Raw genomic sequence first — 16,583 nt, 5'->3', positions numbered from 1 at the left:
CCACTTGAGAACCCATGCTTTCAATTAAAAACATGCTAAATGGGTAGCATGTCACAACCTTCAAATCCACAATAGTTTGTTTGGACACAGAGGAGCAGATAATGATGGACAGACAAAAAACGTGGGCCTTCTTCATGTCAAACTTTATTATCAGAAATACCTTGTTTTCAAAAAGCTGCTTGTACAGCTGCTATTTTTCCTTCTATCACCATCATCTTTGCTCTTAAATTTAAGCAGCATCATCTAGGATGAAATATGCCTAGTGCATAGAAAATATATCTGAACCTTCCATGCTGGTTTGTATCCATTGACACTAGTTACAGATTTTATAATTAGATTATTTACCTAAAATGAGTTCACGAGACAAATGTTGAAAGTTAAGTTCGGAACTGTTACAGTGAACAAGTGTGCAAAACTTTTTCCAATCCACTGTGTGAAGATGGAAGCTATTTTCATCTTCAGAAGCATTCATGGATACAAGAAATCGAAGATTTTGAAGTGATTTGTCTAAGATATCAGAATACTACAAAATACTGCACAGAAATGCCGTGAGATTTCCAACTTTCTTCATTTGAGTTTTGTTTTATTTAAGATAAAAAAAAAAAAATATATATATATATATATATGCTAGTTCTGTATATTTCATGCAGTAATTTTTCAACATGTCCTCGTATTCCAGATTCTGCATGTTTAGACAATGTGATTTCCGGAGCTAATCCATGACTTTTCATTGGTTATTTTAATTTACTGTGTCTTCAGGTTCTTAAAATTTCAGCTTTAGTTTATAACACCAAATGAAGAATTCCTTGGTTATAGCCTTTTCCATAACCATATGCTTCATCGCTTTTGTGATATCCAAGATTGTTATCTCAGTCCTCCTCTACAAAAGATGGAGAAGAAAACATATGATCCATGAAGAAGGTATGGAGGCAAAAAGGGGTGTCTTCTACTTTTATTCTTGCAGAGAAAAAAAAAATTAATATACATTGATTGGTTAATACAGGAGGGAAGATGGTAATATTTAGATCCTTATTGTCTAAATCTCTCACATCTGATGTGATCTTAAAGAAGACACAGAAACTGAACAACAAGGACATCATTGGATCAGGTGGTTATGGTGTGGTTTATGAACTAAAACTAGATGACTCCACAGCCTTGGCAGTAAAAAGACTAAACCGTGGAACTTCAGAGAGAGATAGAGGTTTTGAGAGAGAGTTGGAAGCAATGGCAGACATAAAGCACCGCAACATTGTGACTCTTCATGGATATTACACTGCACCACACTACAATCTTCTCCTATATGAGCTAATGGCTAATGGAAGTTTGGATTCCTTTTTGTATGGTATGCATGTTAGTTTCTGACATTACATTTTGAGACTTTTTGGTAGTAGTCAAAACTCAAAAGGAGAGGAAATGGAAGGAATCCATGAACATTTTGATGCATTATAGATTTTAGTATCGACTCTCTTATCACATTTTTACTTTAACCAAGTATACCTGGTGAAAAATTTATGACTAGGATGAAATGGTGAAATTCTTTTGTTATTCAGCAGCACATCACCATTCTTGCAACATGTGATCCATTGATGGAAATGCAAGTTTCTTCTGTTATATTTTATGCTTTTGGAATTTGATCAAATGATAATTGAACTGAGCTTTCTAATCGCAAAGTTGAAAGTGATGCAGGGAGATCAAAGGACAAGAAGGTTTTGGATTGGCCAACCAGATATAGAATAGCTGTAGGTGCAGCTAGAGGAATATCATATCTTCACCATGATTGCATCCCTCACATCATCCACAGAGACATCAAGTCAAGTAATATATTGTTGGATCAAAATATGGATGCCCGAGTTTCTGATTTTGGATTAGCCACGTTGATGCAACCAAATAAAACTCATGTCTCAACAATTGTGGCTGGAACTTTTGGATACTTGGCACCTGGTATAGACACAGCCCATATAAACATAGTTATGTTTACATTTCACACTACTTGTATTTCAAATTGATGACTGTTTGCATGCAGAATATTTTGATACAGGAAGAGCAACACTCAAAGGGGATGTTTACAGCTTTGGAGTTGTTTTGCTAGAGCTTTTAACAGGGAAAAAACCCAGTGATGAAGCATTTATGGAAGAGGGAACCATGCTGGTCACATGGGTAAGACATGAATTATTGGAGATTGCCTTCTATTATTAAACTCATCAAACAATATTGAAATCAATAACGGAATAACCTATATATATATAACAAATTTTACTCAAGTACCATAGTACTTTGAGCTATATCATTGCTAGTAAAATAAATTTAAAATGAAAAAATTAAAGCATTGACCTCAAATATGAATTGTATTCATCTGTTGTACATGTAGAAAGCATAAATCTATAGAGCTGAAAGCATTATCTATTGTGCAGTTAGAAACACAATATGACTATCATATAATCCACTTTAATTGTTTTTACTCGTACCTTCATTCCCATGGAATTATGAAACACATCCCATTGAATATCAAAATGGAATGTGTTTTTGATGCTAGCTACTGGGGAGAACAACATTTTCAAGCTCCTATTCAAATTACTTAAATTCTGGACCCAACCTTGGGATGAGTACTACTTAATTTCTAGAAAATCATTTTGTTATTATTCCTCAGGTGAAGGCTGTTGTTCGAGACAAGAAGGAGGAGTTAGTTCTTGATAACAGCTTAGGGTCTTGTTCAATGCAAGAGGTCAACAAGGTGTTCAACATGGCAATGATGTGTCTTGAACCAGATCCCTTGAAGAGGCCAACCATGGCTGAAGTTGTCAGTTTGCTTGAGCAAACAGAACCAGACAAACTTGTTATTAATATTTCATCCTGATGTTCCTATCAAAACCATCACTCTGAAGTTTCTGGAAAACCATCCTACCAGCAGCGGTGGAGCTAGACTCCAAGTCATGTAGTTTGGAAATTCCATGCTCAAGAGGGGTTAAAATTATGAAGATGTGAAGAACTACAAAATGTATGGTAAAATATTGAAATTTGGAGGGGGCTTGAGATATTAAGAGACTCAGCCACTACCTAGTGCTTATCAGCTTCAACAAAATTTGTGTAATTATACAGGAACTGAGAGATTTTAATATACACCATGACATGATTAAATTCCAATCCACCAAGTTGAATGTATCAGGACTAGGACCAACAAGAAGTAGCTTTGGTCAGAGAAGCACAGGTATGAAGTGATTCTAATAATGTTTTTCCTTCTAGGAGAAATAGTATATCAGAAATGGTCAAAGTATAGTGACCAAATCAAATATTTTATATCACTAGAAATAAACACTGGAACTAAATAACAGCTTCCAATTGTAGCATGCTTACATAGACATCAAGAGAATATAGGCCACAGCAAAACATTTAAAGACTGAACCATTACATCAACAGACACTAAACCTTTTTATTTGAGTACTTTTGACAAACCTTCAGCCACTGAACCTTTCAAGGAAGGAGAAACAGGACTATCACCAAGGAATACATTGAAAAGAGCAGAAGCCACATTTGCAGATTCAATTGTAGCATCCACAGTAGATGGAAGCCCTTGTGAGGAGACAGAAACCTGAAATGTCAATGAATTTAGTTAGAACATTTTAGATAGCAAAGGTTAAAAGGAGGCAAAATAGATATCAAATATGTCAATTGTCTGAAGAAAAAATCACAAAAAAAATATGAAAGTAGACTTACAAGCAATCTTGCAGGGTTCAACCAAGTCAAGATTATTAAAGTTCCTTTCTTAAGAGGGCGATCTTGAAAGACACTACGGAAAGTGCTCAAAGCAGTTTCATCTGCAGTTGTAGGTTCTGGAATTCTTGGTGATATGGCTTCACTTAAGGCATCCCAAAAGGTTTTACCATCAACATCTCTGACAAGGATAATTTGTAATGATTTCTCAAAGGAAGCTGCAATCATATAAAAAAAGCATGTGTTTATCAATTTATTAACTGTTAGTATGACTCTTTGAGAGCATTGTAAAAGAAATAAATGAATATAAAGTTGTTACATTGGAAAATGGTCTTGAACAAGGAAGAATTCCCTTGAATAGCTTCTTTTGATTGCCCTTTCCAAGTATTCAACTCACTGGTGATAGATTGATCTAGATACAAACCTGCAGCGTAGACCTTGACACCAATAATCGCAAAAACTTTCTCTCTGTATCCTGCAATAAGTTTATTATTATTATTATTATTCATCAAAGCTTATAACATTGAAAAAGAAATCATGACTACTTCATTATAACTTTCTAAATTCTATTGGTCTTCAGGATGGCAATAATCACTGTCCGGAAAAAGAATTGCAATACAATACAAACGGAAAATGATTGCAATCAAAAGTTTTCAAGTTTATAGTTGTACTAAGTTTGGTTGCCCAACGCAACTATTTGCAAAATTGATAATATATTTATTTTCTCTTATCAAAGAATTAGTGCCTCGTAGTTAACCTCAATTGTTCACTATATATTTTCTCATATGCATGTGAAATTGCTATAATATATTCAATATCAACAGATCATATATATTTAATATCTTCTCACATCCTCAGAGCATTTTTATTTTTCTATATTCCAAAAGTCATGTGATACTATAACATGACTTTTGCTATAATATAGCTTTTCACATTGACAGATCTAGTTATGGCTGTAATCATATTTTCACGCGTTCAGAGAAATTTCATGTACCCTCTTCCAAAAGTCATGGGGTATTATAACAACTAACCAGTTCCAAACAAAGTTAATGAATTTGAGCAACCCGGAACACTCAAACATGTCTGGAATTTCACATTTGTTGCTGGTTCCTCCACGTATTCAGCACTTGCAGCTACAGTGATCAATTACAACCAAATTAGACATCAATTTTAATCATCAGATAGCAAGACAAAAAACTTTATACTTTCCATCCTCATCTTACTGAAAAAAGCTGTCAATAGTATGGCAGGCAACACCTTAATTAATTGTGACTGATCTTGATAATTTGAATCAACTCTTATGTAACAGTAATTGCAAACAGACTTCAAACTCCTAATGGAAATTTAAACACTTGACAAGCACCCTGAAAGTGAAGCATAGTATTGTTGTTAACCCCTCTTTGTCTAAGTTTAAGAGGAAACCTTCATGCCAAATGACTTAAAAATAATCCGTTTAATTTGTTTCCAGCATCAGTATCATCAAAGACATATACAAACCTTAATTATCAATTATAACTTTTGGTATGTTGCTCATATTTAATTTTATTTGAGTTCTCTCTGTTTCCATGTCTCTGGCTCTCTGTGTCCTACATTTTCGACATTAAAATTCTTAAAGTTTTATTATTTTTATCAGCAGGAAAAATTACAATGACAGCAATGAGGATTGAATCTAAGCTCTTATGTATCTATCTCAATCTCCCGCCCGTCAGAGCTTGTGTTCAATAGCAAGATAATCCTACTACCTAACTTTTTCTACATGTTTTTTGATCAACAAACTAGTGATGCAATATAAAATGATAAATATAAATGCTTAATTTAGGGACTCTGAAAAAGCTTCTAGATTCAACAAAAAGAAAAAACTAGCAATGCAGCATCCATTGAAGAAATTTCTTATTTTATAACATGGCTTTTTAACTTGCTCGATCTGTTCAACAATTGGCCATTGCTTGTTATTGCCTCACACAACTTTCCACTATAAGTAATAGGTATTATTTTGAATCTAGAGTTCAGAAAAGCAAATGCAACAGCCTTGTCCATGTTCACATTTATTCCTAGTTTAGTTTTGCAAAAGCAACTAAAGGGTACAATTCACCCGACTTTAAGAACTGTTACAACTATTGAAGATACAGTTCTGTGAAAGTCAGCAACTAGCCCCAAAAAAAGTATAAAAATAACAATAAAAACAATAACACCGGAATCTCCCCCACTATTTCCTTTCTCTTTTTTCTCCGTGGCCTTCCTAAAGGAGAATATTTGTTGTACAGGTACAAAGAAGCAAGTTAAAAAGATTGTAGCGCATCTCAAAAATAAGTTCCACTATTACTATCTCACCCTCCAATAAAATATACAAAACGCATTATTCTCTATGAAACAAGTTACTCGACAGAATTCAAAATTTACCAAGAAACAAAACCAAAACGTGAGAAACATAGGTAAAAAAAATTCTCTAGGAATATTATATTTTAATTAGTAAACCAAACTTAGAAAACTAACTAAAACTAACTTTTCCAATTTCAGATTCCTAAAAGAGAAAGTAATTGTACCAAAAGCCTCGTTGGTTTAACACTAAAAACAAAAGAAGAAAGATATATTATTATTAATTCTATAGCAACATGAATCTAACATTGAGTGGTATATAATAATAATAATAATAATAATGTTCACAAATGCAGCACTGCCCTTAAAGTTTATTCCCGAGCCTGCATTGTTCATTTTCCAAGAAGAAGTAGAAGAAATAAACCAACTAACAAAGCATAAAAATGGGAACAAAAAAGTGAGGGTTGAAGAGAAAGCAAAAAATAAAGCTGAAAATAGATTATGGTGACCACAGAATCTAACCAGAAGATGAAGCAGCTTGTGGAAGAAAATGGGGTTGTCTTCTAGTGATCTTGTGAGAAGAGAAATGCAGATGGGTAGGTGATGGGAGTGAGAAAGAGTGGCCATGGCTCAATGGCAGTGTTGAATTTGAGATTCTTTTGAGAAGAACAATTTTTGTGGATTGTGAAAAGCATAGTGTTGTGGAAGCTGCTACAGCTCCAAGCATTTTAAGGTAGGATTGTGTATGCTCAGCAATGATCCTTGGTAATAAAATATTGAAGTAGATTAATATATGAATATCATAAGATTTGAACAATCTGAATTCTGAACTGAACTACTCTTACTTCGGTCTTTCCGCCCGTGTTATTAGCATAATTTAACCGTCATATCTTGTTGAAGTGAGTTTCTTTTACGGTTGGATTTTTTTTAGGTGTTAAAATGTTTTTTTTTTAGTTTAATTTTTATAATTTAAAATAGATATTTTTAATTTTTATATTTATATTTTTTAAATTATTTTTAGTCTTTATTTTTAATTTTTTATAGCATAATTTCCATGTGAGTGACATAACTTATTAAATTTACATGTTGGTGATATATTTAATTTTTGGATGGTCATATTTTAGAGTTTTTAAAAATTAGTTGAGTTGAATTCAACTTAGATTGAAAATAAAAATTACACTCAAAAACTTTTTCTTTTTTATTGGAATGCATATTTTTTTTTGTTGAACGTGATTTTAGATTAATATCAAAATTTATATCTATCGGTTTTTTTTTTTTTATTCGTCCCTGGAGTATCCACTCCCGACAGCAATGACTAATCTCCTCGCTACATACATAAGGCAGGATTCGAACCCCTGACCTTGCTTAAGCGTGGATCAACCCCTACCAGTTTACTGCACACTCATCTGAATCACATTTAATCATAATAAATATTAAAGGTTCACAAAATCATCTTGAATCTTCACTTTTTTTTCTTCCAAACCATTAAATAACACATAATCATCTACAAAACCAAATAAATTATCATCACCTAAATTTAATAAGTTTCACTCTTATGAAAACAACATTACAAAATTTAAGATTGGCCCAAGAGTGAGACTAACCAAACCCTCACTTTAGGCCCTCTTCAAAAGAATATTCTGTTAAATACTTTTTATAATTTTTTTTTCAAAGTTCCATAATCTAAAAATCATTTTTAATATTTTTAAAAATTCACTTTAAAAGGTCTATTTTTAAAAGATATACTAATATAATTATTTTTTCAAGACTCATCTCTAAAATATTTTTATTTTTTATTAAAAGATATTATTAATTTTAAAAAATTTCACTTTAAAACCTGTTTTATAATAATATATTAGTCAACTCTGACAAAAATTAATGACAGGAACTAAAAAAATTAAATATATATATATATATATAAATAAATAATTTTAAAAAATTATTTTAAATTATTAAGAATAAAAGGTAAATTCAGCTAAATCATAGAATCTAAAAATGTATTTTAACCTTTTTCTTTTTAACTTGAAAGTTACTCTTATTAGTTTATATATAGCCATAAAAAAATAAAAATAAAAAGTTACTTGTATTCAATCTCTTTTTCTGAAAAGTTACTTTTATCTAGTTATACGAATCCTGGTCCCATGTTGTCTAGTATAAAGAGAATATGTTTGCTGGTCCTCACATTTTTTGCTTTTGTTTTGTTGGGGAGATCTGTGTTAAAGTAATCTGAAATTATATTTCGTTTACACACACAACAGTAATTCGAATCTAATACCTCAAATAAATTACCAAAATTTCTCATCCCTAACCCCGATCTTGTGGCTGAGGAAGTTTTTTTTTTTTTTTTTTTTAAATATTTTTAGATTTGATAAAAATTGATAGAATTGAATGAAATTAATTAACATAAAGGAATATATTATTTTATTTATGCTATTTACATAAGTACCCTTATATATTCAATAACTCAATCCAACTTAATCTTTGATTTACTGTAAAATGATTTGAGTTAAATTGGACTCAATTGTTTGTTGAGTTAAAAATCTCAATTCAATTTAATTTGTGATAAATTACATATTAGGTTAGATTGATTTGTTACTATTTTAAAAAAATATATAATATTTTTATTTTATTTATCTAAGTTTTCTTTAAAAAAATTTAAATAAATATATCATATAAAAATAATAATGAATCAAATGTTCAATGGAGCATGTATTTAATAAGCTTATCAACAACATTAAAATAAATTTGCAATATAACACAAATAAGTTCATTAACAACGATAAAATAAATACATAATTAAATTAAAAATAAATCTCAATAAACAAATGAGTTATAAATAAAAAATATCATAAGTTAATATCAATAAATAAAAAATCAAAGAAAAATATGCTAATTCAATGAACCAATCCAACCTAACCTATCATTTGACCTATTGAATTTGTGAGTTGTACGAATTGAATTATGTGTGTTAATGGATTGAAAAGTGTAACCAAATTCAATTTATTAGATAAGTTATGCAGATGATTTGTTAAGTTAAATCCATTTTAACCATCTTAAATAAAATAGTGAAATTTAAAACAACTTTCCTCAAAATTATTGAAACTCAAATATAATAGAAAAATATGTTTTAAGTCATCAAAACTTGGCCAACTTGAAATGAATGTTTTCAACGCTCAGAAAAATTCTCTCTTGTATAAATTAAATTATTGATGAGGTTAATAATTATATTTTTGACATATAATTGAAGAGTTAATAAAATTGTATAAAAACTTAAACGACGTTGATTAAAAAAAACAATTCATAACATTACGTGTATTATCAACAATTAATTATATGTTGCGTTATAAAAATGACACCATTTAAAGAATTGAAAATAACTATTATTAAGAAAATGAAAAATATATAATATGTTAAATGTCCGATGTTACTCTAAACTAACTTCAACCAAAATAAATTACAGTTCATATTTATGATTTTAATACTATATATAAAAATATTATTTATAATAAAATATAAATTAACAAACAAATTAATGCTTTAACTATTTTATATTTTAAATAATATTATATTTTCTGGGAGAAGAATTAAATTACACTTGTATAATTTTTATCAACTATTATATTCTCAATAACTTTCAATTAAATGATTAATTTTCAAAATTTATTGTTAGATTAAAAATTTACATTTCCTAGATCATATATAAAAAATGTTATATTAATCCATAATTATTTGATATTATATTTATATAAATCAAAATTAATATAATATATTTTTTAAAATATAAACAATTTGATTGTCTTTCTATTCTTGTTTAATTTTAATAAAATTTAACTTAAAGTAATATAATATGAGTTAATCATCTATACACTGCCGGTGTAAAAATTCTTTACACTAACAATTAATTAGATCTTTTAATTGTGTCATGTCATGTTAAAAGTAAATGTGCTTATAGTGACATGACACAATTAAAAGATTTAATTAGTTACCAGTGTAAAAAAACTTTACACTGACAATGTATATGTGATTAACTTATATAATATACTAATTTAATAGTTGGATCAACAAAATTCACTTTTTATATAAAATTATCAAACAATATATATAAATATAAAAGTTATACTGATATAATTTGATTTTTTCTTTATTTTTTGATATAATATTTATATTTACACAAACTTCTGCAAAAATGAACAGATATTATAGTACTCCAATACAAATCAAACTCATCAATGAGTTCACAACAATTTGTAACTGAACTAAACTCTTTGTTCATAATTTCTGATAATAAAAAAAATGCAAACTAACATTTAGTCATTAAAAATGATGATTTACTCACATAATATGTGACAGTCTAGTTATATATTTTTAAGAATTGAAATCTTGATTTACTCCTTAAAAAATATTTATTACACATAATATAATAAATACAAAGAAAAATGATTTGACTAAAAAAATTAAAAGTGAATTTTTTTAAGTGGACTTTTTTTTATTGAGAAGGTGTATTTATTACACTATTCATTAAATTCTTTTTTAAAACTTTGAAGACACTTGTAAGCATTTTTTTCAAAAAACAATATGCTATGTTTGTTTACTCAATTATAAGTTATTTCCTTTAGTATTTATTATTATTTCCTTTAGTAGTTATACAAATTAATATAGGTATTTTAAATTATAAAGTACAAATTTTATTATTCTTATTTATCATTAGATTTTCATGTGTGAGAAGTAAATACTACTTCATGTTAAAGTTTATGCATCAATATCTATAAAATTGATAAATATGATAATTAAATGATAAAGTAAAAGAAATAAGAAAGAGAATATTTATTCAACAACAATAAATATATATTCTCACAATCTTTAATATGAGAAAAAGATGAAAAATAAAATTAATATTTTTTAAAGACTACGAGATGTCTTATAAAAAAATGATCATTGATTTCTTTTTAAATTATGGCATATAATAAGAACGGGAAAGAGAGAGTATTGATTAAATGAAGTATATTTTGAAAAAATAATATTAAATAAGATAAAATTATTTTTTTGGCACATAAGTAAGATAAAATTAATTAAAATAAATAAATACATTATTTTTTTTAATCTTATCTTATATTCTCTCAATCACATAATAAATATTATCCTAAGTTGTTATTTTACAGTTTACACAAACGAAGAAAAGCATAAATAGATGAGAGAGAATAATAATTTTACAAAATTAACCTTTTCAATAATTTTTTTTTTGTTAAAAATGATATAATACAATAACTACTTTCAAAAAAAATATTATGATAAAATTAAATAAAAATCATTAATGTTATATTGAAAAATTAACATTACACTTATTTTGACCTTATAAGATAAAAAGATTATTTAAAGGTTAAAATAATTTTAAAATAGATTTTTTAGTCTTCATATTTATCTTTTTCAACTTTAGTTCTTAAACTTGTATTTTTTTTAATCCTTTTAATACATGATGTTATTGTTTTTAACGTTGTCTCTTTTATGTTGACCGTTGACATAACATAGGTATTAATTCAATTATGTATTTATCGAATTTATTCTACTGAATATACTCAAAATTAGGTTTCTCGACATTTCATATCTTTTTTATACTCTAACCTGTGACTCTCATTATTAAGACACACATTTTTCTACTCTCACTAAATTGAAGACATCTTCCATGTCAATAGAAAGCAAATAATGTTAAAAAAGAAATTAAGGTTAAAATATTTTTTTTCTCATATAATTTCATTTATTTTACCTTTTAATCCTTATAGTTCAAAATAATTTTTTAGTTTGTATATTTATTTTTTCAATTTTTTTTGTCCATATAGTTTAAGTTAAAGGAACTAAAAAATTTAACGATAGAAACTAGAATGATTACAAAACTGTAAGTATAAGGAGTAAAAAAAACATACCTTAAACTATAAAAATTAAAAAAGACTAAAAAAGTTAAATATATGAACTAAAAAAATTTATTTTAAATTATAAGGATTAAAAAATAATATAAAAAAATTATAGAGACAAAAAATATTTTAGTCAAAAATTAATGATAGGAACTAAAAGGTTAAAAATTATATGCATAAAATTTTTTAAAAAATTATATCACAGTCTAAGAACTAAAATAATGAGAAAAAAAACCTATTTTAAAATATAAAAATTAAAATGTAAGGCAAATAAAACTACAAAAAGCAGATTACATAATGGTAAGAGATTGGCAGCTCCGATCTGCAAAAACAAATAAATGAGACCCCACTCTCCATAAATGGATAAAAATAGTGGGCTCATTAACGGCTCTTTCTTCAATAATGTACCAATGAAATGAGAAAGTTAGAAGGCAAAAGACACTGTCATTAGAATCCCTCACAAACTCACACCACGTGCATCTTCACCCTTTTCCAATGTGAGTCCCCACCCCACCAATCCCCAACGTCTTTCTAATTTCCATTTCTTGTTAAATGTAGCCGTTATACCTTGTTTTCACACACCATCTTTTCCTTTTAATAAACAACACTTCCTCATCCTATGTTCCTTCCTACCCCTTAACTCTCTCTCTTTCTCTCACTTCATCATTGTGCTCTAATCACACTAGCACTAGCTCAGACAGTACTTGTACTCACAACAACCATGGCTAATGCTCCTCTTCTCCTTTTCCTCCTCTTCTTGTCTCTCTCATCAGGTGTGTGAGTGTGTGTGTCAGATGTTTATTTACTTTTGCTCCAATGTTAGTTAATTATAATGAGGAGAACTCACTCATTATCATTGGTTTGGTCTCTTTATTATTGGTTGTTTTAGTTTGGTTTGTCACAAAAAAACATGGGTTAATTTGAAGGCTTTTCCCACTTTACCTTTCAGATCTGTAATGGGTTTTGTTAATTCTGATGTTTTCAGTTGTCAAAATTGAAATTTTTCTAGTTTATATCATTACATGTCATGTGCAGCATTAGCCAAATGCTTTGAGTTGCTCACTTGATCACAGATCTCAAAGAATCATCACTTAAGAATAGGTTATTAAGTCGCAATTGTGGTTCCAGTGTAATCCTATGTTGTATGCAGCTGCAACTGCAGTCACATGAATTGAAAAACTTTTACGGACCCCAATTTAAAACCATGGTTTCAGCACATTGATGTAATGTGATGTATGCAATTTGGTGATATTATCAAGTCTCTACCTAGATTTTCCCCAAGAGAAAATGAGCTATCATTATTCAAGTGTAGACATTATTACAAACTAACAAACAACACTCTTATTTTCTTTTCTTTTTCCTTCTTTTGGCCAATGCAGGAGGGAATCTGATCATGGCTAATGGACAGGTAACTTACTACAACCATTTTCCTCAAATGTCTTCATAAGAGATTATGATTAAGTAATCTTGTTACTGAACTTAATTTATGGAATCACAGAAAACTTGGTGTGTGGCAAAGCCTTCAACAGACCAGGCTACCCTTTTGGCGAACCTCAATTATGCCTGCTCTCAAGTTGATTGCAGGATTCTGCAGAGAGGCTGCCCCTGCTCCTCCCCTGACAGCCTCATGAACCATGCCTCCATAGCCATGAACCTCTATTACCAATCTAGGGGAAGAAACCACTGGAATTGTGATTTCAGGGCCTCTGGCCTTATTGTTGTCACTGATCCAAGTATGTCACATTCTCATTATCTGGTTTAAAGTTCTAAATTGCTCTCATGAATGAAATTTTGGCTTGATTACTATGAAGTATAAGCCAAGAGTTTAATTTTTAAGAAGGATCCACTAGTCATAAATCGAATTCATGGTAACTACTTTTTAAGATGCCATAAAAGTCAATAAAGTTAGAGAAATGAGTTTTGTCCCCTCTATTTAAAATAGATTTATATTGTCATTTAATCACAAATAAACATATATACTTATGCATGATAAACTTGTTAATTCTTATCATAACTATCTTAAAAGTTATATCAGAGGTGATTTTTGATTGTTTGTCGGTGTAAAAGTTTGAACACTAATAATATATGATCATTAAACATATAAACTTGTCTTACCAGCCATGTCAATTTGTGAGTGATTCATGTCCACTTATTTACTTGTAAACTAATGTACATGTTGCTATGCTTTTTGCGGTGCTAACCCTTTTTTGTGTCATTATAAATTGCAGGTTATGGTAACTGCATTTACGCACAGTAGACTAGTGGAGTATATAAATTGAAGTATATGTGCTCCCATGTAGGCAAATTTTGGTGGTGAATTTTATGTGTTGCTGTAATCTTGTGTTTAGTAAGGTTGCCATTGACAACCAGTAAATATATATGTATGCCGCATTACAAGAAATCAAAATTTGCCCTTTCTTCTTATCTTAGAAATTTCACTAAGCTAATTTCTCAAGGGAATGCTATATGTGATTAAAAAGAACAGTTTGTTAGGGGTGTTCAAAAAATTAAAAAAAAACTGAACTGAATTTAAAATTAGACTGAACCATTTTAAAAAAACTAGAACCAATTATAATAAAACTGAACTAGATTTAATTTTTTAAAATAAAACGAAAAAACTGAACCTATTTTTTTAAAGGTTTGATTTACTAATATATTTGGATTATAGCAATATGGCTCGCTCGCTCGGACTTGGAGACGGAACTCTCACACTCACTCTATCTCTCGCTGCTCAGAGGATGTCCTAGGAGGAGTTTCTTACATTTTGTTGCTTTGGGAATGTTCTTTTGTTCATTAAGATCTTCTGGCAGACCCATATATTTCTTTGGTCCCATATATTTTTTTAAAACATATTAACAATTTATTTAAAACTGGTTTATTTCTTAAAATTGGTTCAAAAACTGGTTTGATTATGAAACTGGTTTTAAATCGATTATAAACCTGTATATTAAAGTAATTCAGTTTTAAATTGATTTGTTAAAGTGGTTCACATAATTTATAAATCAGTTTATTTTATTAAAATAGTGTGGTGCAATTTGGTGCGGTTTTTTTAAAAAACCAAACTATGCACACCCCTACAGTTTATTACTTCATTGGAGATTTAGGGTTTGTAGTGCTCAGAAACATAAAAATAAATCGGTGATGCAATAGCTACCTTGATCATCCCGTAATATACTGTAATACCTTGTTATTTAGATAGCAACATGCATGGATAATTTACTTGTTAGTACGAAACGAATGAATACAATTATGCATGAAACACAGTTTCTATTTATAATCTAAATCTCATTATTCCGGTTTGTAACCATTTGATTTAGGTCATATTTTCTTTCTCACTTGTCTTGCAATGGTTATAATTAAGTAGATTTAGACATATCATAAAATAATGTTTAATTTTTAATTTAATTTAATCTAAAAATAATTAAAGTAAGGTTTGAATGACTTATTTTTTTTTTCTCTTTTCACTTTTACGAGTTTTGCAATTCATTAAACATAATTTCTACATTTGATTGACTTACAATGATCACTCATTTTGCTAAACTTCATTCAATAATTTAAGGTTCACAATTTCTTCCTTGAAATCTTTCACAATGATCACTCATTTTGTTAACCTTAAATTCAATAATTTAGGAATTATAATCTTAAATTTATAGGTAGAACAGACTAAGAAATGAAGGTTTTCTGAGAAAGAAAAATTCAATTGCAAACACCCTACAAAACCCAACAACCTTCTATTTTAATTAGAGCATCCATGACCACAATATTTAAACATGACAAAGTCTTTTATTATGATCCATATTAAGTGATTAGGAAAGAGAAAAACCAATTGAGAGAGATGATAAGTGTCAACTTGATATTCAACGGTTGACTGTTTGAGAAACTAATAGAGTTAGTAACTTAATATAATGAAAGGGCTAACTTGTATAACAAAATTAATTTTTAGGGACCTAGGTGCAACAAAAAAAAATTCAAGATCTATCAGCCATCCCCACCGTCTTTTGAAACCAAATTGTGTGTTTACTCAATTCAAATATATTTCAAATTTTCAAACATAGCTATAATATTTTCATGGACAAAATAAATATTACAAACAATAATAATTAATAATAATAAGTTTTAATATACAAACTCAAATAATCTATCAATATCCAATAAAATAGTAATCACAAAATCACTAATTTAAAAAAATAAATAAATAACATCCAACCGTTTCAATTTTTAAGTACCTCAATAGTCACTATATTTAGTTTACCACACTACAAAATACCATTTCAAATTATAAAATTTCTACATTGGCTAATCAAATGATTTTTTGTCCCAGGAGAGAAATGGAGATTAGCTTTAATGTTTGTATAAGTGATAAAATTTTAACTGGTTAAAAGAATAAAAGTAGTAAACATCATTTTAATTATAGGTGATAATTTAATTTTAATATTAGGTTAGTAGATGTATATATTTGATTATAAGAAAGTGTTTGATATGATTTTGATTGGATAGGATTGGATTGGATTTTTCATTGGAATTGAAAACTAATCCAATTATATTAAAAAAAATTAATTTTTTCAATTTCTGAATTTTTTATTTTTGATTTGCGATTTCTATTGAACTGGATCAATTATGAACAATCCCATTTGGAATAAACAAAAATTTTAA

The 16,583-nt window shown here is 28.7% G+C and overlaps 3 protein-coding genes across 5 annotated transcripts; 2 read left to right on the top strand and 1 right to left on the bottom strand.

The window, feature by feature from the left end:
• The first annotated feature begins 69 nt into the window (after nt 1–69).
• Nucleotides 70–3,135, top strand: LOC109790216 (Protein kinase superfamily protein). Of its 3 annotated transcripts, none has more exons than XR_002238907.3 (7): nt 70–548; nt 760–921; nt 1,004–1,342; nt 1,687–1,941; nt 2,024–2,157; nt 2,648–2,995; nt 3,097–3,135. XR_002238907.3 is itself a non-coding variant. In XM_020349330.3 (7 exons), the coding sequence occupies exons 3-7, from the start codon at nt 795–797 to the stop codon at nt 2,852–2,854; spliced, it is 1,062 nt and encodes a 353-aa protein (XP_020204919.1). In that variant the 5' UTR covers nt 70–296; nt 399–548; nt 760–794; the 3' UTR covers nt 2,855–3,135. The 3 variants fall into 3 exon arrangements, 2 of the variants coding, with proteins under 2 accessions (XP_020204919.1, XP_029125450.1); XM_020349330.3 differs by having other exon boundaries at nt 70–296; nt 399–548; nt 2,648–3,135; XM_029269617.2 differs by having other exon boundaries at nt 2,648–3,135.
• Nucleotides 3,136–3,253: 118 nt separating this feature from the next.
• FAP3 (Chalcone-flavanone isomerase family protein) lies at nt 3,254–6,870 on the bottom strand. The gene is made up of 5 exons (XM_020349331.3): nt 6,547–6,870; nt 4,740–4,841; nt 4,028–4,183; nt 3,712–3,926; nt 3,254–3,586 (listed from the first exon to the last, which is right to left on the bottom strand). The coding sequence occupies exons 1-5, from the start codon at nt 6,749–6,751 to the stop codon at nt 3,428–3,430; spliced, it is 837 nt and encodes a 278-aa protein (XP_020204920.1). The 5' UTR covers nt 6,752–6,870; the 3' UTR covers nt 3,254–3,427.
• A 5,645-nt stretch (nt 6,871–12,515) lies between these two features.
• Nucleotides 12,516–14,354, top strand: LOC109790224 (Carbohydrate-binding X8 domain superfamily protein). The gene is made up of 4 exons (XM_020349340.3): nt 12,516–12,703; nt 13,310–13,338; nt 13,429–13,663; nt 14,159–14,354. Exons 1-4 carry the CDS (start codon nt 12,652–12,654, stop codon nt 14,185–14,187), a joined length of 345 nt encoding a protein of 114 aa, XP_020204929.1. The 5' UTR covers nt 12,516–12,651; the 3' UTR covers nt 14,188–14,354.
• The last annotated feature ends 2,229 nt before the right edge of the window (nt 14,355–16,583 follow it).

The sequence above is a fragment of the Cajanus cajan genome, chromosome 10, assembly GCF_000230855.2.
Source record: "Cajanus cajan strain Asha chromosome 10, NIPB_CcT2T_4, whole genome shotgun sequence".
NCBI classification, from domain to species: domain Eukaryota; kingdom Viridiplantae; phylum Streptophyta; class Magnoliopsida; order Fabales; family Fabaceae; genus Cajanus; species Cajanus cajan.
This window is presented reverse-complemented; position numbering and strand designations above follow the sequence as displayed.

Coding starts and splice junctions, on each gene's coding strand:
- LOC109790224 (XM_020349340.3), top strand. CDS start 12,652: ATGGCTAATGCTCCTCTTCTCCTTTTCCTCCTCTTCTTGTCTCTCTCA. Junction 12,704..13,309: donor CTTCTTGTCTCTCTCATCAG/GTGTGTGAGTGT, acceptor TGGCCAATGCAG/GAGGGAATCTGATCATGGCT. Junction 13,339..13,428: donor TGATCATGGCTAATGGACAG/GTAACTTACTAC, acceptor ATGGAATCACAG/AAAACTTGGTGTGTGGCAAA.
- FAP3 (XM_020349331.3), bottom strand. CDS start 6,751: ATGCTTGGAGCTGTAGCAGCTTCCACAACACTATGCTTTTCACAATCC. Junction 3,927..4,027: donor GTTCAAGACCATTTTCCAAT/GTAACAACTTTA, acceptor ATATGATTGCAG/CTTCCTTTGAGAAATCATTA. Junction 3,587..3,711: donor TGAACCCTGCAAGATTGCTT/GTAAGTCTACTT, acceptor TTGACATTTCAG/GTTTCTGTCTCCTCACAAGG.
- LOC109790216 (XM_020349330.3), top strand. CDS start 795: ATGAAGAATTCCTTGGTTATAGCCTTTTCCATAACCATATGCTTCATC. Junction 1,343..1,686: donor TTTGGATTCCTTTTTGTATG/GTATGCATGTTA, acceptor AAAGTGATGCAG/GGAGATCAAAGGACAAGAAG. Junction 1,942..2,023: donor TTTTGGATACTTGGCACCTG/GTATAGACACAG, acceptor GTTTGCATGCAG/AATATTTTGATACAGGAAGA.